At 41.1% G+C, this 22,610-nt stretch overlaps 1 protein-coding gene across 1 annotated transcript; it reads right to left on the reverse strand.

The window, feature by feature from the left end:
• Positions 1-1,549: 1,549 nt before the first annotated feature.
• LOC113014109 (synaptic vesicle glycoprotein 2A-like) lies at positions 1,550-20,684 on the reverse strand. The gene is made up of 13 exons (XM_026155427.2): positions 20,502-20,684; positions 13,915-14,662; positions 11,461-11,641; positions 9,453-9,604; positions 8,893-9,026; positions 8,707-8,796; positions 6,539-6,646; positions 5,627-5,715; positions 5,367-5,531; positions 5,137-5,270; positions 3,450-3,656; positions 3,201-3,360; positions 1,550-1,886 (listed from the first exon to the last, which is right to left on the reverse strand). Exons 2-13 carry the CDS (start codon positions 14,522-14,524, stop codon positions 1,703-1,705), a joined length of 2,214 nt encoding a protein of 737 aa, XP_026011212.1. The 5' UTR covers positions 14,525-14,662; positions 20,502-20,684; the 3' UTR covers positions 1,550-1,702.
• Between the last annotated feature and the right edge of the window lie 1,926 nt (positions 20,685-22,610).

Consider the following 22,610-nt stretch of genomic DNA (forward strand, 5'->3'; position numbering starts at 1 on the left):
TAGCTTTCCCATTCAATCAGATAACTTATGTTCTGACTAATTCTCATATGGATTGGAGGTGAACTACACTACATGTACAATAAGGATAACAGGGATCTAAATTCTTAAAAGCCAGGGTTTTGGTTCATATGTTGCTTTTCCTTTAGAGCGGATGAATAAGATAATAATAATGGAGATATAATTGATTTTACCGCAGGCCTGATTGCTTTATCCTGAAGGGATCATGAAGAAAAAATAAAGAAAACTGAAATTATTACTACAATGTTGATTCCTGTCCTTGTCCTTGAGACCCGGAGGAGACACAAACCCAGCCTCAGCATCCGGTGTAAAATCTGTGCCAGATCAAACGTGCAGATCCATCTGGTGTGGGAAACAAGGTAGCCGCCGAAAGTACCGCACAAACATTGTGCTGTTTATTAGTTATCTGAACAAGCCTTAAACATTACACCTTTTACAGGCATTAGCAAGGGCACTGAGAAGATGCTTTTGTGGCAGGATACTGTGGGTGTTTACGTGGAGATTTCAGGCTAGTTTTTACAATAGTTACACCTCTAAGGTACCTTGATAATGTGTGGCCACACTGCTTATTCAAACCGCTGCCGGACAAGTAAAATTCCCACTGACGCAAATGACACTGTCATTTGCATGAAACACAGAGATGTAAATGAATAAATCAGAGTACAAACAAAAACATGCGCACACACACACATACACACACCACTAATTTAGGCAAATACCACAAGTATCTGCTCTCACAGTTTAGCACTTGACCAAAATCCGTCCCACAGACGTTCCTCGAAAACATCATCAAACTGACACACGACACGGAGGGAAAACATCAGCTTTGACACCAAACACAGAGGAACTGGATCAAACTATTCCCATTTACAACAGAGAATCCTGTGAAATGCGTCTTCGCCTGCCTGCATTTCGAGGCTCTGAGCAGAGAACTGGAATTACTCAGGGAGAGAAAAAGCACCTCGGCTCTCTGTGTCTGAGTAACAGCAGCCTCACTGGAATGTTTTAACAATATTTGGTAGAGAATAACAGCGGTCAGCAGGTCAGGCTTCAGTAGGAGGCAGTGATCGAGGGTCACGGGAAAGTTTTTTTTGTTTTTTAACAGAAAATATGTTCACCCTGAAATTCATTTTGAGAACTTTTGCAAGCAAGTCTATGAGCAACAGTCTGGATGCAAATGTAAACTGAACTGTTCCAGTAACGTCACAGCACATTAAACAGAGGCACTGGACGCCAGTCACTGAGGTCGAGGACAGACGAGAAAGAAAAACGGAAAACTCACCACATACACTGACTAAATCATTCTCGTTCCTTCAGAAATGGCTTTTTTAAATCAGTTTCCTCTCATCATGTGATCGTTCTGTGTCACTGAGCATCTGTGGGAGCACATTATCACCCTCTAAGAGTGGCTCTTCCATAAGATATCTGATTCTTTTTCTGAATATTCTGAATACCTGACAAAGCAGCGGAAATTAAGTGATCATAAATATAACATCATCTTTTTCTACCTCTGTGTGTTCTCCTCTTTGAATGATGCAATCCACATTTCAAAGGATTCTGGGCTTACAATGGGGATGGCAGTCTGTTTTTGTTGGTATGTGACAGCAGAGCTGAAGCTCTCAGGGATGTTGTTAGTTGTTAAACACGCCAGCTGGACTCTGCTGCCCTCTGCTGGTCGTCGGCTTTACTGCAACACTTGGCCTCTCGTTTCGGGCAACTTTGTGGCAAGGAAACTGCCGGCGGCGAGGGCGCCGGCCGCAAATAGGATGGGTATGGCCTTGGTGATGCCCACAAATGACTGGAAGATGCTGATCCCCAGCACGGCCGCCAGTTTACAGAGGGCGTTCAGGAAGCCGAACGCTGTGGTCCTGGAGACAAGAAGAGAGGGACACACAGACAAGAACGCACACACACGGTAAGGAGGGTTTTTAACAGTATTTATCACTCACTGCTTCATATTTGACCTATTACGGCCATATTTAAGATAATCAAAGTGAAAAAAAACTTTCCTCTTTCTCACACACAGCTACACTTTTATATGAATCCCACCAGGACATGACATGAAGAGCCTCTAGAGGAGGACTGGCCAACACCGATTCTGCTAATAAATTTTATTGACATAATTTCTAAGTGAAGCCAAGCGGATGAGGGTTTCCAGTTTTGCGGCCCCAGAATCATCTCTCCAATCCCTGCATATGAAGTGGTTTATCTGGCTTCATCAAGGGGTGGCCTCCAGCATGCAGTGGCTCGGTTTGTAGCAAAATGTGAAGCGGCAGGAATGAGAACTGGTACCTCCAAATCCACAACCAGGACCCAGGGCAGAGGATGGATGTTAAAAGAAAACATATTGTTAAAGACCTTGAATAAATGCGCATTTGGGTTAATATGGTGGTCTTAGAAGCATTTAATTTACTTTTTTTTACTATGTTTGATTTGCTTTTCGCTTCATAAAAAATATGCCAATTCAATATTTTTAATAAACAGCCAATTCAGATTCAACTCGAGTGAGTGCTTTTAAAAGTGATTCCCAAAGGTCCTTAAGGGGGATTTAAGTGGCCTTTATAGATCTCAAACCTTACTCACACTTTGCCTTGGGTGACCTCACCTTGAGGGTTAAGAGTGCTTTGACCCTTAAATCCTCAATGATTGTAAAGACCCACACCTTTTTTCACACCTTGGCTCATGTGATGACCCATACGTTCAGTGGGTCAACAACCCTCAGTATCACTTCCAAAGAGGACAAGCCCCTTCAAAGACCTGGACTCAGCACTGTTTCTTAGAACTGAAGAAGCCTCTTGGATGGGAGGGGAAACATCCTTGCAAACCTAAAGAAGTCTAGCTGCCTTCTTTTTCAAGCTCTCAAGGCTCAAGGCGTGAGCTGGGTGACTGAGAAACAACACTGATGTGGCGTCTCAAACTTTTGCCATCCACAGCAGATTTGTTGGTAAAAATTCTGGTATCACTCAGCAGAAACGAGTCCACCTCCATAAAGATCCTTCTCTCTCCAGAAAAGAAACTACAAATAAAAATTCAAATTCTTAAGGGATAACAACCCTGAAATGACACTTTTGGACGGCATTTATAACAACACAAAATGAGTGAAAGTGCAACCAGACAGACAGTATTACTCTGTCAGAAAACAGAAACCTCAGCAGTAGTAGAAACATCTGCTCTCGTGTTACCTTTTATCCGAGGGGTAGAGCTCCACTGTTATCACATCCAGGGCATTCCACGAGGCGATGCTGATGCCACCAAATAGACATAAGAGGGCGATCATCCCCGACTCGGTGTTTCCAAACATCAGGAAGAAGCAGCTGACACATGATATGACGCTGGACCCGGCTATGTAAAAAGAGGGAGCAGTAGTTACGTTAAACCGAGTCGCCTCTGCACTCATAACTGAATCCTCCACCCAGATTAGACTAACCTACCCAGCATCCTTAACCGCCCAATTTTATCCATTAATAGAGCCGAGACGATGTTGCCAGGCAACACCGCCAGGGTGCCGAGAAAGTTGACAAAGTAGATCATGTAGGCATTGTTGAAGTCGTCGCTGAAGTCGAGCATGCAGCCCTCCTTGTTGTGGAGAAACGTGCTGTTGACCAGTTTGCAGTTGACGAGTCTGTATTTGAATAAATCTGAAGGCATAAAAGGAGGGAAAAAAAATTGAAAATGATTAAATAACTTCATAAATTTGTGAACATCTGTGATTTCCACTGGGTAAAGAAGCTCTCCTCAGCTGAAAGAAACTCCTCTGCATGTTTCTCCTCTGATTTAAAGAAGAAAAGCTAAGTAAAAGATACAACCTTAACTTTTTGTTTAGAGCATAAAAAATATAAAAGATTTACGCCACGTCCCGAAGAATGTCTGACCCAATCCAAACCAAATAAAAGATCAGTTTTCCTCAAACTGGGAAGGAGGGGATTAAATAATCCCTTAGCAAAAGAAGCCAGAACATTACAGCAGCCACCACACAAGCATCTGTTTTTAATAGGGGCAAAACACGAAAGCAGCATCCAGGACAGCATCTCCCATCGTCACAAAAACGACAGCAAAGGTCAGGAGACATTTCTGTAGAAGATAAAGGGGATTAGTTCTGACAGGCTTCTTAATCAATAACAGTTTCATTAAACGGAGTCTGCAATAAAAGTGCTGAACGATCGTAAAATTTTAGATGCACAAATGACACAAACATAAAAGAATGCATTGCTGGCTTCATCGGGGAGAAAGCTACAGCTGCCGTAAAAGCTGCAGAAGAACTGAAGCTGAATAAATCTGCCACAGCTTGAGACGGATAGCCGCAGTATGCTAGCAGAGGAACCGTTTCTCTTTAGTTTCTCACGTTTCCCAGGTCTGAATGTGACGTGCTGATTTAAAGCACAATCGGAAATCCAAACCACACGCGGCTCAGTTGCTTTTTAAACGATTTGGTCTCCGCACACGGGGAATTTCTGGTTCTGATCAGCCATTCAGCACATTCTTACATCTGTTTTATTCTTCCTGACAGGGTGCTGTTGTACAGACAGCCCGATCACTCGCACCGTGTCATGCCTTTTGTTTTGACTTTAAGATGAAATGTAAGCATTTCTCACATAATTTATCTGTCAGGTGAAACCATCAGCTAAATGAACAGAGAATCTCACATTTGAGGATTTGTTAGATAGATAGATAGATAGATAGATAGATAGATAGATAGATAGATAGATAGATAGATAGATAGATAGATAGATAGATAGATAGATAGATAGATAGATAGATAGATAGATAGATAGATAGATAGATAGATAGATAGATAGATAGATAGAGGCTGCCCGACCATGGTGAGCCACGCCGTGAAGCTCCTGGTGAACAGATTTGGTGCTGATGTTAATGACTTTTAAGCACTCTGTGTCTCAGCGCTCGATGACCCCACACTATAACTTCATACCACCTCCTAAATGCTTCCACTTTGCTTTGCTTAATTTTACACACCGGTGGCAACAAGACTAAAAGCACCTGAATTCACAGATTAAGAGATGTGGCCATATAGTGCATGATCTGCTACGTACCTATGGAAAGCCATGGAAAGCAAGTTTATAATGTTCATTAGTGCTCCTGCACACGAGGAGTCATATTTACCTGTGTTATAAAACAAGCTGGCAATGAAGGTGCAGTTTCTAAAGAAGGTGTGCGTGGATGTGATGTCCTCAAAGTAGCACTCTTCAAACACGGAGTCTTCAAAAACCATGGACTTCATCTTCAGGTTAAGGAATCTGTGATCAGGAACATTTTTTTATTGCATATTTTAAAAAACAATATTCTCTACTTTGGCATTAAAGTAATTAATGTTGCCCTGAAACAAAAATTACTTGTCGTTGAAGTAGTATCCTTGGCGATGCACTTGGTTTTCCAAGGTGAAGTTAAACGTGACGTGCTCCACTCGCTCCTTAGTGAAGGTCTTCGTGCGCGATTCATATTCCTGCTTCTGGATGTACTTGATCATGTCCGGAAACCACACGGTTAGACCGTAGTAGCTGGAAAGTTGTGGGAGTCAAGAGAGATTAAATAAGCCCCAAACGGAGCACGAGAAACAGTAGACAGCAAGGAGGTTTTCTTTTTTTTAGATTACCTGAACGACATAGAAAACCAAACAGCCATGAGCATGAAGGTCGTCCGTTTATATTCTGGCCTGAAGCAGGCAAGGATGTTATTCCGTATCTGCAACAAGTGAACACGGAGAAACACAAGAGCAAAGCTCATGAACAAAAAAGCTGAAAGCAACATGACAGCGGCTTCCACATAAAACAAGAAAACGCTGCTTCAACTCTCTCATTGTTCAAACTTTTTCTTGTAGTGGGCATTAAGCAGGCATTAAGCAGCAGCGCGTAGGCGTGTGTGTGCGTAGGAGAACGTAGGCTGCGTGCAAATTCAAATCAGGCAAACAGCCTGGTGAAGGATTTTTTTGCCCAGAGCATAAAAGCCCAGTGCAACAACATGCTGCTGAAGTTTAAACACATCAAAGCCAAAAAATCCACACAATACCTCAAAAATGCATCATCTTTGTGTGCCGAGTGTTATCACAGAACTTGAATTTGGGAGAAACTTTGCAGGCGGACAGGTCAATAAATGCTCAAGCAAGTAGCTTATTATCCCTTTAATATACTCAAAAAAAATCAAAGACAAACTAAAGGAAAAGACATAATATTTTAGCTACACTTGGATTTACTTCCACCTGTGCTTGCACATTGCTTTCATCCACTGAGGCGTTTTAATGCCAGCCCTGAGTTGTAAAACACCTCAGCTTTAGCACTCTTGAAAATAACTGTAAGTTTGAGGAAGCTGTGATCTTGGGTGGGTGCCAGAGGGGGCCTTTTTTATTTCACACTGTTAAAGCTTGGCCCTTTAGTTACTGCTTTTGCTCACAAAATCCAAAATACCAAATTTCCTGGTTACTCAAAAAAAAACAACCAGTTTAGAAGAACAACATTTGTAGGCTGGACAAAATGTATGTAAACTGTATTTTTTAATTAACTTTACTCACCTGTTGGGAGAGGCTCATAATCTTCAGTCTGTAGCGCTGCCAAGCAGGCGTGTCGGTGCCAACGTCCACCAGCTCATCCATCTGCTTCACAGTTTTGATTGTGGTGACCTTGGACCAAAGTCACAAAAGTCAAATTAGAGATGACTTTGGCTCAAAAATAATGTAACTACTGCAAGAGACTTTCTGAAAAAGAGGCTCTGAAAGTCACCACCAGATATTACAAAGACATTGACTGTAATAACGTTTACTGTTAATCATAAGCCTGATGAACATCTCTGTAATGGGTAAAGCATCTTTAAATGGACTGGGAGCTGTTACAACAATGTATTTATTCTGTTCCTGTTCTCATGACTTGTTTAACCGGAATACATATTGTGGGAAATCACACATTTGTATGATTTGTGGGTCGATTTTAATAGGTTTTATCTCAACAGGAAGTAAAGAAGCAAATCCTTGGAGCTTATCTCGAAGATGATTTACAAGCAGTTCAAAATACTTGTAATAATGTAAAGTTTTGTCCATCAAGCATCAACTGAAACCAAATACTGCAGTTCCTCAAATAGCCACTAGAGGCTCACTCCCGTTCCCTTAGAACAACGCGTGCCCCCTCCAACCACACCCATATTTTGTTTTCAAACTTGATTGCAGTTTATTCCACACCCCACAATAAAATAAACCACGAAACAAACTATCTTTATGGTGTAATTATTTTACGTATAGTTGTTTTTTTATTTTACTGTTTAAAAATATTCAACACTGGTATCAATACATTTTTCAAAAAAATGTCTCTCTGTGCAAAATGGGTTTAAAAACTGTGATAATGTTTGTTTGTTTGTTATTATTTGTATCCCACTGTAAATTTACTGTATAAAGAGCTAAAATCGCCAAAATTTCATTATAAGAAGTGTTTGTGAACTTAAAATTAAGAATGTGGGATACTGTTTGTCCGTGATCCCAGCACGTGCTCCCAAAGCGGGGGAAACAAATTCTTTTGGGGGTACCTACCTTTGCACCGCCGTTGTGCAGGTGAAGCCAAAGGCAAGATATGCTTCATCATATTTTCTAGTCTTTAGCTCAGAAGGAAGTTGGTTTGCAAGCATATTTGGCGATGGTTCATCCTCTGCTCTGTGTTTGTGTGGGATCCCGGTCAAGAAACCTGTCCATTATGCTAGCAGTGTCCAAGCATTCTTTAATTAATTTATTTATTTTATTCATAACTCGCCACCCCCCTGCAATGGCTCTGCGCCCCCCTTTACTAACATGCTATCCCCCTCCCCCCCAGGAGGCGTGCCCCTACTTTGGGAACCACTGCCTTAAATCCACATTTCAGAAATGGCCAAGTTTACATTTACAGCTTTCTACATAAAATACTTTGAACTTATCTACATCATGTCCTAATGTCCTAATGACCCATCTGCAGTTAAACTGAGAAATGTGCAACACAAGCCAGCTATTCAAAGTAAAAGTAGCTATTCAAAGTAAAAGTATTCAAAGTAAAAGTAGCGCCTCATAAAACTTGTTGGCTGTAGCCCTGATGTAAACCTTCTCCATGTCCTTTCTGCATTGCTCATTATCAAGTTGTACCATAGCTAAGCTAGTAGTCTGCAAGTATTTGCAGACAAACATGAAAAGCTACAGGTAAACAACCTGTTACCAAGACAATTCCTGAGAGGTGTTCGGTGCAGCATCTTCATTTAAACTGATTTCACCCAGCAAGAGGTAGCAACCTCCAGGAACCACTGCTGACCAGCTGGGTATTTCACATTTCCATAGCAACCAGAGGGTGTATCACATCCAACATGGCAGGCAACTCTTGAGCAATGTGTGCATGATGTCATGTGACAAACAAACCTGTGTTAATACATCTTCTGCACCGGTTAAATTTGAGGCCACAAACCAGTGGGTGATGTCATAGTGGTTGCATCAGTCCTTTATATACGCTGTGGTTTTCATTGCATCACATAGCAGCAAGTTTCCTTTGCACAAGTCATCGGCTCTGATCCAAAGTCAGTGTGTCTTTTTGTTCAGCTTACTCCAAACTAGGGGCGTAACCCCAGGCAGCCAATGGGTATCTGACCAGAGACCCCGTCTGTTCTCCCTCTCCCACACTTCCCTCTGCTGTGAGCGCTCTGAGAGATTTACATTGCTGTTTTCTCACTGATACTTACAGAAAACACCCTCTCTGGGTATCCCTTCGCTCGCATGTTTGTGTCGTGAACTTGCTTCAGAACCATCCAGCCTTCGTCATGTTTGCCATTCTGTTAAAGATGGCATGGATTTAATAATGAGAAACATATCAGCAGCTATTACTGTAAGACAAAGACTTAACTGTTTAAACAAGCACATCTGCTAACCTCTAAGTAGAAGCGTGGGCTCTCTGGCATGGCGTTAAGGGCAGCGATGGCTGCAACTGACGGAAAAGCGCACACTAGCACAAACACGCGCCAGCTATGGAACTGATACGCCGAGCCCATCTGGAAACTCCATCCTGAAAGGAAAAAGCAAGCCAACACAAAGAAGTGAGCACACATTTCCAAATAGTTAACCTTCAGTGCAGTGAAAATAACATGTTTTTAAAACTCACTATGAAGCATGTTCTCAAACAGAATTTAGAGGTCAGAGGTCACCCTCAGTGCACGGTTTCTGGGCAGATCACTTTCTAGCAAACAAAGTCAGCTTACGTTTTACCCTCGAGCTTTTCAACTGACTGACAAATCTCCAAAAATATTAACATCTTGGTGGGATTGTTCATACGTACATGCATAATAATAATTGTAAAATAAAGAGACTGTAATATAATATTTAGAGAGCTTTATTTGTATCTCATAGGCATTTGATGATGATCAGTCAGCCTGGGCAGAGAAAGTAAGGATCCATAACTATCTGTTTTCTTTACTCTGATCACTGTACTCACCATAATGTGGGATTATAGCCCAGGCCATTGCAGATGCGTATATTCCTCCAATCATCCAGAACATGCAGAGCCAGCTGAGGTGCTCGCCACGCTTCTCTTGGGACAGAAATTCAGAGTAGTACGAGAAGACGATGGGAATCGAACCACCGATTCTGCAAAATTCAGAACACAACTGAGCCTAGAGGTGAAGTGTTTGTATCAGTGATACTATTTTTGATATGTATATGTGTGTTTGAATAGATGGGCTCTTTCTTCTGTATCATATCAAGAGTCAAGCAACATACTTATGTTATTGTTTTTAAAAGTAGAGCAACTGTTTGCGAAACTTTCCAACTCGTGGCTCTCTCAGACCTTGAATGTGCAGCAATTGCTGTTTCATTTAGCCACTAAAGCTTTAACACAACCAGTGCATTAAATGTCTCTGTGCTTATGTGATTATCATCACCATGGTGCAAAACAAACTCACAGGAGCTCAGCGGGAAAACGACTGGTTTGAGCCCAAATGGAAACGATGTCAGGCTTTCAATTTGCCAGTTCGCTAAACTTGAGAAACTCTGTTTGAACACTTTGCTGCACGTTGTAAAAACTAAATGAATCATCAAAATCATTTTGTGCTCGTGCAATTTCACTGTTAAAATTACATTTGTGCAGCCGGATAAAAATTAAAAGTTTCAAAAGGGAAGGGACTAATACTGCAGTTATGGCACACTGTGCAGTGAAAAAGTAATTACCCCCTAAACCTAAGAACTGCCTGTGCCATCCTTCGCAGCGAGGATGGCACTTTCACATCACTGTGGAAGAATTTTGTCCCGCTCTTATTCATTTATTTTTTAGCACATCAGAGGTGGACTTGCTGGTATGTTTCAGGTCGTTGATGCTTGAGCTTCAGGTACAAAGTTATAGCTGGACATTCTCCTTTAGGATTTTCTGGTAGAGAGAAAAATTCATGGTTCCATAAGTTGCCCTGAAGCAACAAAGCAGCCCCAGATCATCACACTATCACCACCGTGTTTGACAGTTAGTATGACGTTCTTTTTATGAAATGCTGTTTTAGTTTTATGTCAGATCTAATGGGACTCAAACCTTCCAAAACGTTCAGCTTGTAGAGTTCCTTGGAGATGCTCCCATACATGCCATTTTTGCCCAGTCTCTTTCTGGTCGTTAAATCATGATCTCCGACCTTAACTGAGGCAAGTGAAGCTTGCAGGTCTGCATTTGTTATTCTGGGACCTCCTGGATGAGTCATCGATGTGCTCTTGATAGGCCAATTTTGGTCACCTGGGCAAGTTTTCTCCATTTGTTGAAATGGCTATCACCACGTTTTACTGGAGTCCCAAAGCCTTAGAAATTGCTCTAGGCCGATAAAGGTCAGTGACTTTGCTTCTAAGCTGTTTCTTTAGATCGTATCACATAATGTGTCCCTTTTTGAGATCTTTGAACTACACTTTGTCAGACAGGTTCAGGTTAACCCTCTAAAACCGAACCTGTCGCTTATATCAGACAGGAGTTTTGCAACTTTTTTTTTTTCTGCTCTCAAATACAGACTTAGCTGTAACTCTGTCTGTGAAGCTGGACTAAAGAAATAAGTGCCTAAAGTTTTGAGAACATGTCTACCATGGTTGGTTGGTTGTGGCTAATAGACTTAGTTTATGTTAGCTAGCTAGTGACAGAACCGATAACTCAGTGGGAAGAAGGGGACTAAATCTAAAACTCTGTTTAAGGGGAACACTTTTGAGCTGCTCCTGTCTGCAAGAAGGAGTTTAATTTTTAAACCACAGATTTGCTTTCCACTTTCCCTGTCTGCCTCTTTTGGGTTTGTGAAGCACCTTATAAATGAGGACTGTGTAGACGAGAGACTTTGAATTCATCATTTAACAAAGATGGTCCGGGTAGGTTTGGGCAGATTATTGCCCCTCAATAAATGAAATGATGATTTTTTTTTAAGTCAACTAAATGGCACGGGCAGAAACAACAGAAGTATTTTTGTTATTATAATTATTTTAATTACCCAACACCCGAGAGGAGGCGGCAAAACAGAAAGGTGCTGTAACCCTGGACAAAGGAGGAGAAGAAGGAGAAGATACTGTTGATAGAGAGAGAGATGAGAAGAGACTGCCGACGGCCTATCCGGTCAGCCAGAGCTCCCCATAGGAAAGCGCCAACCATCATCCCAAAATATACAATAAGACCTGCAGAGAGAGCAAAGGAAATTCAATTGTCAGACTACAAAGACTTGCCGGCTCATGATAACTCTACTATATCTCAAATCAGATTGATAGTTTGATGATAAACATGCACATTTCTTTTGTTTCCCTTCTGAGGGAAAGGCTGAGAAAAGAAGAAAACATGGAAGTGCCAGTGTGAAGCTGGCTGTAAAAGCGTGTTAATCCCCACAGACTTCCTGATAAAAGATTTAACCACTGTTTCATGACTGTAATCTGAGTGACTGAAAACCTCTTAACCATGTTTGTGCTGATGATGCCTTTGGGGCCATTTTAATGCATTTATCTTTAAAATTATATGACTCTAGTGGGTAATTGTTCTAAAAGACCATCCAAATATGGTCATTTGATCTCCAAAGAATCAAGATAGTGGCAGTTATGATGCTAAACACCACACTTTAAACTGACCAACCCGGTGGGTGATGTCATGGTGCGTATGAACATCTTTCATACACGACCCCAACTCCCCAAAAGGTTGGTATAAAATGAAGATAAAAACTGAATAGCTAGTTAGGATAATTGGCTGCCGGTCAGTAACATGATTGGGTTTAAGACAAGAGGCAGAGTTTCTCAGGTTCAGAATATTGTTCCTAAATGTAAAATTGCTAAGAATTTAAATACCTCATCATGTATAGTACCAAATATATCAAACGATTTAGAGGCTGAAAATGATGCAGGATGCTTCAGGTGCTCAGGCAGAAACAATGCATGGGCTCAGGAATCATTGTCTGTGAACACAGTTCACTGCGCCATCCACAAATGCAGATTTAAACTGTTGTGTAAAGAAGAAGCCATACGTGAACATGACCCAAAGACTCAACCATCAACTTTAAGCTAAAATAATTTAAAATAAACTGAAACAAAGTAGAAAACAGTGAAATAAAATACATAAAAACATGGATTCCTCTATTCTGCATGTTTTAGAGCAGCGGTCTCCAACCTTTTTTGCGCCACGGACCGGTTTATGCCCGACAATATTTTCACGGACCGGCCTTTAAGGTGTCGCGGATAAATACAACAAAATCAAAACTAGTACCGGTACCGAAAAAAAGAAGATTTATTCATAACATACGTGAAAAGACCCAGGAAAACCGAGTTAACGATTAAAAACGATAACAAAATAACGCTGAAAACCAATAAATACCCTGAAAACCACACATTTCACACCTGAGCCTCAACTCTCGCGGCCCGGTACCAAACGACTCACGGACCGGTACCGGTCCGAGGCCCGGGGGTTGGGGACCGCTGCTTTAGAGCAGTATAATATAATCTTAAACAGCACGCTGCATCTATTTCAACAGCATTGATTCATAGTAGAAGGGTCTGTGTGCTAAAGTGACCTGCCATAAAGTCCAGACCTTTCCCCAACACCAAACATTTGGTGGATCAGGAAAGAAAAATTGCGAGAAAGACGACCCACGACTGCTGAGCAGCTAGAACCCTATCTGAGACAAAAACGGGACATTTAACTTCCAAAAATCAGCCAAGTGGACTCCTCATTTTCCTAATGTTCAATGTTTTCTCAGCTCTGTTGTGAATAAAATGTGAGTTTATGAGATTTGCAAATTATTGCATTCAGTTTTCATTTACATTTCAAACAGCATCCCAACTTCTTTGGAGTGGTGCAGTGTATGTTAAAGAGGCTAGTTTCAGTCACTCATTGTATCTTTGAAGAGCTCATTGTTGTTAAAACTATTCTTTGGAATATTTATTAAAAACTAAAACATAAAACAAAACGTTTTTTATGAAATGTTTAACATAGACGTTGCTGCATCCACCGAGCGCTCTGCCTCTCTCTCGCTTCTTTGCTGCTGCATTGCTGTGTTTCTTTTTTGCATCATTACACAACATTATCTAAATCAGTCTGGTGGCATGAAACCATTGGCAGGAACCTGTTACTGCCTCACTTGTGTGTGTAAATGTTTGTCCTTAAAAAAATGAAGACCAGTCATTTTTAAAAACAAACAAACAAAAAAAGATTTTTCCCCAGAGTTGATACACATCTCACGCTCTGGTGAGTATTTCAAGTATGCTGCAACAGTGTGACTCATTTAGTTTTTTAAATAGTTCTTGGCTGAGAAGTAAAGATCATGCCACAGAGGAATGAGTTGTAGCAAGCCTTGGATACACAGCCAAGGTTTGTTGACGGGGACTAATGTGTAGATTATTAACAGCACTGTCATGTATAAAACTGATAATAAGCCTGCTAAACATTTGCAACAGAAGGAGCAGAGTCCTACCTAGCATGCTTTTGTTGGGTTCAGACAGACACATATCCTTCTCAGCGCTGGGGAGCACAAACCCGACCACAAAGATCTCCACGCCATCAGCCATGAGTGCAAGGCCCAGGACGAAGTACAGGCTCCACTGGAACTTCCCGTGGCCACATTCTTGCAAAATGGTCTCGTACTGTTGGGCCAGCTCCTCTTGGTCCTTCCTCCTCTCAGCCTCGGACACGCCGATATCTCTGAACTGCTGAGCTCCGGCTCCCACCGATCCTGGACCCCCAGCAAGGCTACCTTTTCCTGAATCAGCCCTGGGAATTCCTTGGTACTCTCCCTCATAGATCTCGTCATCCTCATCGTGACCCTCTGTGGAGTCACTGTGGCCGCCCTCATCGTCGTTCGCTGCCTGGCTGTCTCCACGGTAGTAGCCTCCATCCTGACTTCCCTGCATGGGGTAGTTATCGTCATCGTCCTCTTCAAAGCGGCTGTAGGAGCGCTTGCTGTACTCATCGCTCACTCGATCAACTGAGCGACCCACTTTCTTGGCAGCTTGCCGCTTGACTTCTTTGGCAATGTCTTTGGCTCCTTTTATGAAGGCAGTCCGGTTTTGGTAGCCGTCCTCCATGTTAAAGAAGTACAGAAGACGCACAACAAGTCAAAGGTTTAGCTTGAGAGGCCACCTGTACGTGCTGTGGCTTCAGTTTGATCAGGACACCTCAGAGCTGACTCCCAATTTGCTTGACTGGTTACAGGTTGAAGCTGTCTGCAACAAAAGCGAGAATTTACATTGGTTAAAATAACAAGTCAGGCTTGGTAACGAAGCATCTTTAATGGAAAGATGCTTTTGTTAGCAAGGGACTCATCGGGTACTTTCAGTGCATCTATTTATGTTTCCTGTAGACCCAGAGCCAAGTCTGCTTAAGTGACAACAAAGAAACAAAAAGTGACGTGTAATGAATTCAAAGATGCCACAAAAAGACACAAAAAACACAAACTCTAGAGAGACTGGCTCACTCAGCTCAACATTAAATTCTAACAGGGCGCAGTCCAGTAACATGAACGTTTTAGAGAGGCCCTACAGAAGTTAAATGTGTCGCTTGACCCTCGTTAGACTTTTTAGGTACACCTGCGGCAATTCAAATCAAGATGGTGAAATCAAATCAAGACAAGATGGCCTGCTAAAGTTCAAACTGAGCATCAGATTGAGGAAGAAAGATGATTTAAGTGCCTCTGAATATGGCATGGTTGTTGGTGACAGACGGGCTGTTCTGAGTATTTAAAAATCTGCTGACCTGCTGGGATTTTCTCACACGACCATCTCTAGGGTTTACTGATGATGGTCTCAAAAAGAAAACAGGTAAAACTGCCTTTCTGACGTGAGTGATCAGAGTAGAATGGCCAGACTGCTTCAAGCTGATAGGAAGGCAACAATAACTCGAATAACCACTCGTTCCAATCACACTTCAAACCTTTATGCTGATGACCTACAGCGGCAGAAGACCACACTGGGTGCGACTGCTGTCAGCTAAGACCTGCACACTACAATTCACACAGGCTCATTCAAAGTTAGACCGGGAAACTTTGAATGAGCCTGTGTGAATTGTAGTTTCAGAGTCTGGATTCCTGCAGCAACATTTAAATGGTAGAGTTAGAATTTGGAATAAATAACACAAAAACATGGCTCCATTCTGCCTTGCATTAATGGTTCAGGCTACTGGTGATGTAATGGTTCATGGCACATTTTTTGCCAACTGGGCTTTGTTTAAATACCATAGCCAACCTGAGGATTGTTGCTGACCAGGTCTATCCCTTTATGACTGGCACACCCTGTCACAGAGCTCAAATCATCTCAGCAAGTTCACTGTACTCAAATGGCCTCCACAGTCACCAGATCTCAATCCAGCAGAGCACCTTTGGGATGTGGTTGAACAGGAGATTCTCAGCATGATGTGTGCCGACAAATCTGCAGCAACTGTGTGTTATTGTCACGTCAATATGGACAAAAAAGGCTCTGAGGAATTAAGACAGATTTGAAGTAAAAAACAGACCAACCAAGTGCTAGCAAGTTGTACCTAATATAGTGTTGATATGTACAAGAATATTATACGACTGAAGCCAATGAGCTTGCAGTTTCGCAGTCAGACCCGTCCCATTCTCATCACATTTCATCACCAAGACGATGACGGCAAAAACTCATCTCACAGCTTCAGAAACTGCAAGTTTTTCTATAGTCTAGAGTTAAAGCGGAAGAGGCAGCATGAAACATTAAACAAGATCAAAGTATCAGAATTCTAATAATTCTTTCTTTTTTATTTGATTTTGCATTGCACTTAATAAATTGTCACAATCACAACCTTTTAACCTTTTTCATTTTAACAGTTTTGAATGTTTCCACAAACTGTAATGAAAAACTGCTGTTGATGCGGCGTTGTGTTTTACATCTGAGTTTCATAATCCATCTCTGCCTGTCATGTTTTTATCTTTAAACTGCTTCTCTTTTCTTTTATCCACTTATACCATCTAACCAGCCTGTAATGGTTCCCATCCAGACTACACCTGTTGCCTCTCCATATTCACTCAGTGTGCGTCCTCTGCTGAGTCACAGACAGGCCTGAGCAATAATTACAGGGTTAAACATCAGGCCTTGAAAACAGTGAATCTAATTGATTGTTCTTGGTGCACAAATGTCCTAAATGCCTCATCGTATGCTGAAGAGCTGCTCTGTGTGACTATGGCTCAAATGGATCTGACACTATTGTAGAAAAAACCTGAAATCATATAATCTCTAAATGTTCTTTATTTGAAAAAAAGGAAAACATGCAGATTGGATGGAAGCCGTGTGATAAAACAGACCAAGCTTGAAATTGAGGAAAAACAAACTATAAAACTGATATCTATTTTATTCTTTGCCACAGTGTCACGTTGCTTTTTGGAAAACGTGCTGTTTAAAGAACAATTTTAAAGGTTCGGTTCAGGTGGTCCGTATGCTTCTGCAGGGAGACGCTACAGGCGGGGTCACTGTGCAATAAAACCACTTGTCACTTTTAATTTATGGCGCAGCGAAAGCACGGACAGACGGTGATGAGACATCAGTGTGATGTCACTTTCTCCCAAAACGAGGTCTGACAGGTAATAACAGGCCTCACGGAGCAGTAAGTGTTTGTCAGTTGTACAGTACACATCATGTACTTCATCAAATACTGGTATATTTACATTTATTTTAATACTTCTGAACTAAACCAGTGAAATATAAATATCATTAAACTATGGCAATGGTAGATTTTTGGTTTGAGGCATAGTTTACATGTTCGTCAGCTACAGAAACCCAAACTGTGTGACGCATATAAAAGCGTAAAACTCTTACAGCAAAGAGTAACAGCTTTTATTTAATTAAAAATATCTCTGTAAATCTTTGCAAGTTACTGCAAATGAATGCAAACGATTAACCAAGCTGTATATAACTGTTTTATAATAATAGCAATAATGATAATAATAATTCTTGAATGATTGCGTTCACACAAGTAATCAGAACCAGAAGCAAAACCAGGGGGTTTAAATTACTTGAGTAATGACGTCTCGCTGTAAAGCAATGAACCGAGCATTTTGAACATCTTCTTTACTTGTGCAGTTAGGTCCATAAGTTTATGGACATTTACACATAAAAAATATATATTGTTGCTTTTACAGTCCAGCACGGGTGATGTAAACCAAACAGTCAAGATGTGGGTGTATTGGATCACCCATGTTGATATTTTTCCTGCATCATCATATTAAAGTTGGTTTAGGATCAATGTCGCAGTTGACACGTTAGCTATATTAAAAGCGTTCTTGTTTATATAAAACTCTCTTCTGAAGCAGTTGTTAAGCATCTTAAGTGTTTTTGTCATTACTTTATACAGTAGATAGTAAATATATTAGAAAGCTATATTTGCTGTTGCCAAATTTAGGTCACTCCTTTTGGTTTCTTGGTAATAGTTTTTATTAGCATTAGCTAATTTCTTAGCTAATGCTAACATCTTAGTTAATGCTAATTTCTTAGTTAATGCTAGCTGAATGCTCAAGCCACGTGATTGGTCAGCTTCAGTGTTGATCCTTGACCAACATTATTATAATAATATATTAGTAACACCAACACAAGTGAAGACTTTTACCTTTAACTCAAGGTTTCAATGATATTGTATGAACTGTTGAGGAACAGCTGCTTTGCGTCATCAGTGGTGGTTGTGTAATGTTTTACACATCTGCTTGGCAAGTGAAAGGTCACTGGTTCAATACTGGCATTACGAAGGGCATCAAGCATTAAAAATGCTGCGCTACCTGCTGTGATGACCGTTTTGTGACAAGGCAGTAGCTTCTTTACTCTTGATTGACTGATTCAAAATTCACTGCGGGTTAAAAATTTAAAGTTAGGTCCACCTTAAAGCATTCACTGGATTATTGTTCATTTTGACTGTAATGTGGAAAACATTTTAGAAAAAGTACACCATGTTGGATTTAGCCAGATATCAAGTTAGAGACTGAGACTTATTAGGAAAACGTTAACTGAGAGCAGAATGCGTATCTTTTGTATACAGTCTGTGAATGCTCTGAGCTATTTTCATCTATGGCATTCAGTCGTCGTTACTTATCACCAAGGACAGAGTCAGAAATCGTAGTAGGTGGCAAAAAGAAAGCTGTAAATGGAGCTTTAACCTTGATAAGCGAATCAGCTCAAGATTACCATTAATTAGTGGGAAAACAAAGAAAAAAACATTTATGTTTATGCCAGCATCTGTAGCATCTGTCCTGGATGTTATAATCACACACTGTTGATTTGTTTTTTCTAAATTTCATTCAGAAGATGATTTCCCATCAGAAGGCAGCAGATCCATCAATGTCAGCATGACAAACAGATTTACTGGCACTGATCAAAGGAACCCTACCAGGCCTGGTCAGCCAGGCTAAACTGTAGGACTCTAACCTAATAATATCCTGGATGGGCGCATTCACAGCCCATAATCTCTATGCACTTTAAAAACAAGCATGTGTGCCTGTATGTCAGTATGACCAACACACTGAAATCAAGCAACAAAATCACAAAAATGCTTCACTTTATTGTGAGGCTTTTTTGCAACCGTGCTGGACCTGCGCAGATGTTTTTACTTGGTTTGACCTTTTCTCGGGACACTGAGCGTCATCAATACCTCTTTATAATCACATCATTGCACAGCCTCCTGATGGAAGGAAAATGCAACACTGTTACCGATAGCATTAATATTGCCTCGGGTCTAATGCCTGCCGAGAGATAGAGAGATCAAAGAACTAACTAAGATGCCTATGGGAAGATTTTAAAAGATTTGCTTGGTGCTAAAAAAAAACAAAACAAAATCCACATTAACTTCACACAAGGGGACACTTATAAAATAGTAAGGTTATGAGGATTATAGATGAGACCCCTGAAAAACTAACAGTCTGTGTAGATAAAGTCTGGATAGATAGATAGATAGATAGATAGATAGATAGATAGATAGATAGATAGATAGATAGATAGATAGATAGATAGATAGATAGATAGATAGATAGATAGATAGATAGATAGATAGATAGATAGATAGATAGATAGATGCAACAGGTACTTCTTTCTGTGTTTTTTCCATTAAGAAACCAAAGAGTCAATACTAAGACTTGTCTGACGCAAACAAAAGCTTCGAGGCCACTTTCGTCTCACATTTCCTCACTGCTGTCAACTTGACAGCCTCTCTACAGCTCACACAGCCTGCAACACACAGGCCTGTCACTGGAGGGAAGAGGAAGGCCTGAGGATGAGGAGGATGTCTTTGTATTGCTTACTGCTCTCTAAAGCTCTTTATTATTCATTTATTTATTTATTTTAATTCCCTCATTCCAAAACCAGTGAGCAATAAGTCAGCAGCTGTTTATCACTTCATTGCAAGACCACGCAGGGCAGATAGTCATCAGCATCTCCTGCAGGGTTGTTAAAGGGAGATTTCAGCCAGCCTCCTTTGTGGTGATAATCTGGACACCTGATAACATGGCTTCAACGACAGTCAAAAGAGATCCCCAAAATCGCTCCTGCAGCCCTGATATTCTCCTCTCACGGGCCTGTTCCCAACAGTGTCAGCCTGTCAGATCTGTACTGTGCTGTCCTGCTTTCACGATTTGTATATTTCACAATGTGGATACATGCCTCGGATTAAACATGGCCAAATTTAAGCCTTCGGTGCGGTCGTAAATGTCTTCATTTATAATAAGCCGTAAAAAGGGCCTTGTCGCCAAAAGGGCCAATTTGTACAGCCCTACAAATGCGGATGGATTATAACTATAAATCTGTTACAGAAACCAGCCGATTGTCTCTTCGCTTGCTTCCTGACATATGCCCCCATTCTTAGAAATCACACTGCCATCGGCTTGTCACGACTTGGATTAGATTATAGGGCCAAGTCTCGATTCACAAAATCGATCCTAATTGCCGTGTGAAGCAAACACACCCATCGCCCCCCTCTCTTCATGTTTTAATGCAAACATAAAAAGAAAGAAAAGAAGAGGGAGAGGGGAAAGAATCAGCGCCATCAGCCACTAAACGCTAATTAATTTCACCTCACCTTAAATCCTACGATGCCAGGGTCCCTCTTCAGCTTGGAGATGGTGGTGATGAAGAATGAGAAGGAGGAGGATGAGGATGGTGATGCGTACGAGGCTGTCGCTGTGAGCCGAGTGGTGACGATGATGGTGGTGGTGGTGGTGCTGCTGCTGCTGCGCGGTTTGGAGACGGAGAGGAGAAGCCCACGCCATCCACACACACTCACAAGAGTGATGCTCAGAGGTTCCCCTCCCCCACGCGAAACCCTTCACACACCCCACACGCCCCCCTCCTCACGAGCGCATTTAAACGCCCCTCGTCGATATGGAGAGTTTTGGCGCAAATTGTTGCGCACAATCTGCGCACACACTTTCGCCAGCTTTACGTAAGACTGCGTTTAACGAGCAGATTTTACACCGTGGGGCTGGAGACTGTTCCTGCGTGATTAGGATTTCTCTGCATGCAGCAAATTAGACTCGACCATCTGCTTTTTAAATATGCATCATTGTCTGTACATATATCAATATCGCACACGTGCCAGTGCACCTGACTCCTCTGTTGCCATGCCGACCACTCGCGTATCCCTGAGTGCATCAAGAACTGGCAAAACGAGACCTGAGCCCTCTCGATCAGCCTCCGAGGCTCAAAGAAAAACAGAAATGTGGTGTGGACATAAGACATCTAAATGTTTTCATTTGTGTGGAAACGTGTGGGAACTACGTGAAAAGCGTGTTTTACAACTAAAAGAGGCGACTGCTTTTAGTAATCAGCGCGTAACACCTCATTTAAGACAACATTTTTCAGGCAAACATCTGGTTAGAACACCTGCACCAATCATCTAAACGGGGGGCGGGGGTAGAGAAGCATACACAGCTGCAGTAAGCCCTGATTTGATTTTTTTTTCTTAAGGTATGCTTGTCCTTTACAGTTAAATACCTGTAAGCACAGCAAGACCTTACAGTACTTTTTGCAGTTCACATCCTCTCATCATGGGTATGAATATCATAGTAATGCTGGGCTTTAAAGATTTCTTTGAAGTATTTGTTTTTAGGGTGTAATGATTCCACAGCACACATCTTTAATGACTTTAATAGACAAGAGCTGGGTGCACAAAATTGAATTTATTTTGAATTTGCTCTAATCCACAGTGTCAGAAGTATCCATGCACAGTAAATTTCACTGAGTACATCTGACTCAAATTGAATAAAATTTTACTCTAAAAAAGACAGCATTTGATCCCAGTCTAAATGGAGTAAAATTTACTCTTCCTTAAAATTTACTCCTTGATAATTTACTTGGTTTAGTTTAAAATAAAATAAAAACTAATTTTATTCTAAATAGAACAGAATTGTACTCTGAATGGTATTATAAATAGAAGAAAAAATCACTTTATTTCACTATGTAACTGCATTATAATCATTCACTGCAAGGTTTTAAAGGTGCAATAAATAAATCAGAAAAAAATATTTTTATTTTAACAGCCACCTTTATTATTCGGAGGAAACAGTATGGTACAATACAAAAACTGTAACTGCTTGTTGTAAATCAAATGCTTTACAGCAGAAAAGCTCTTTGACATAAATTACATGAGGTCCGTCTCTTGTGCACAGAATTTGAAAACCATTCGAATGCTCATTGAGACACACAGCTTCTTGTATGGAAACAAACGTTTGAATAACCTGTGGTGTTCGGCAATCAGGTGTTTCAAGAAAATACTGATGCCTTTTGATAACACTGGTGAAAATACAATATTCACTATTTGAAGCAACAGCAGTAGCAAATACCAGTGCTGACCATTTGGACAAACTATGTCTCTAAAGATTAGTGGTAGATTCCGAAGTAAACACCAGGACTGGATGGCGTTTAACCCCAAGTCGATTGAGTCCTCTCCCAACTTCACTGTAGGTGGTTTGTTGTTTTGTTCCATGTAGCCATAGTTAAAGCTCTTAATTCTCCTGCCCACTTCCTTTGATGTTGTATACTGATCATGTAACGTAATCAGTTTCATTTCATATTGTGCCACTCCCTCCAAGACATCATGCATAATATCAACAGAGAAATTTTCACATGTATTGAAGTACTGCAATGAGCTTAGAATGCAAGACTGTTTAACATCCATCACATAAGGAAG

This window comes from Astatotilapia calliptera, chromosome 22, assembly GCF_964374335.1.
Source record: "Astatotilapia calliptera chromosome 22, fAstCal68.1, whole genome shotgun sequence".
Taxonomy (NCBI): Eukaryota; Metazoa; Chordata; class Actinopteri; order Cichliformes; family Cichlidae; genus Astatotilapia; species Astatotilapia calliptera.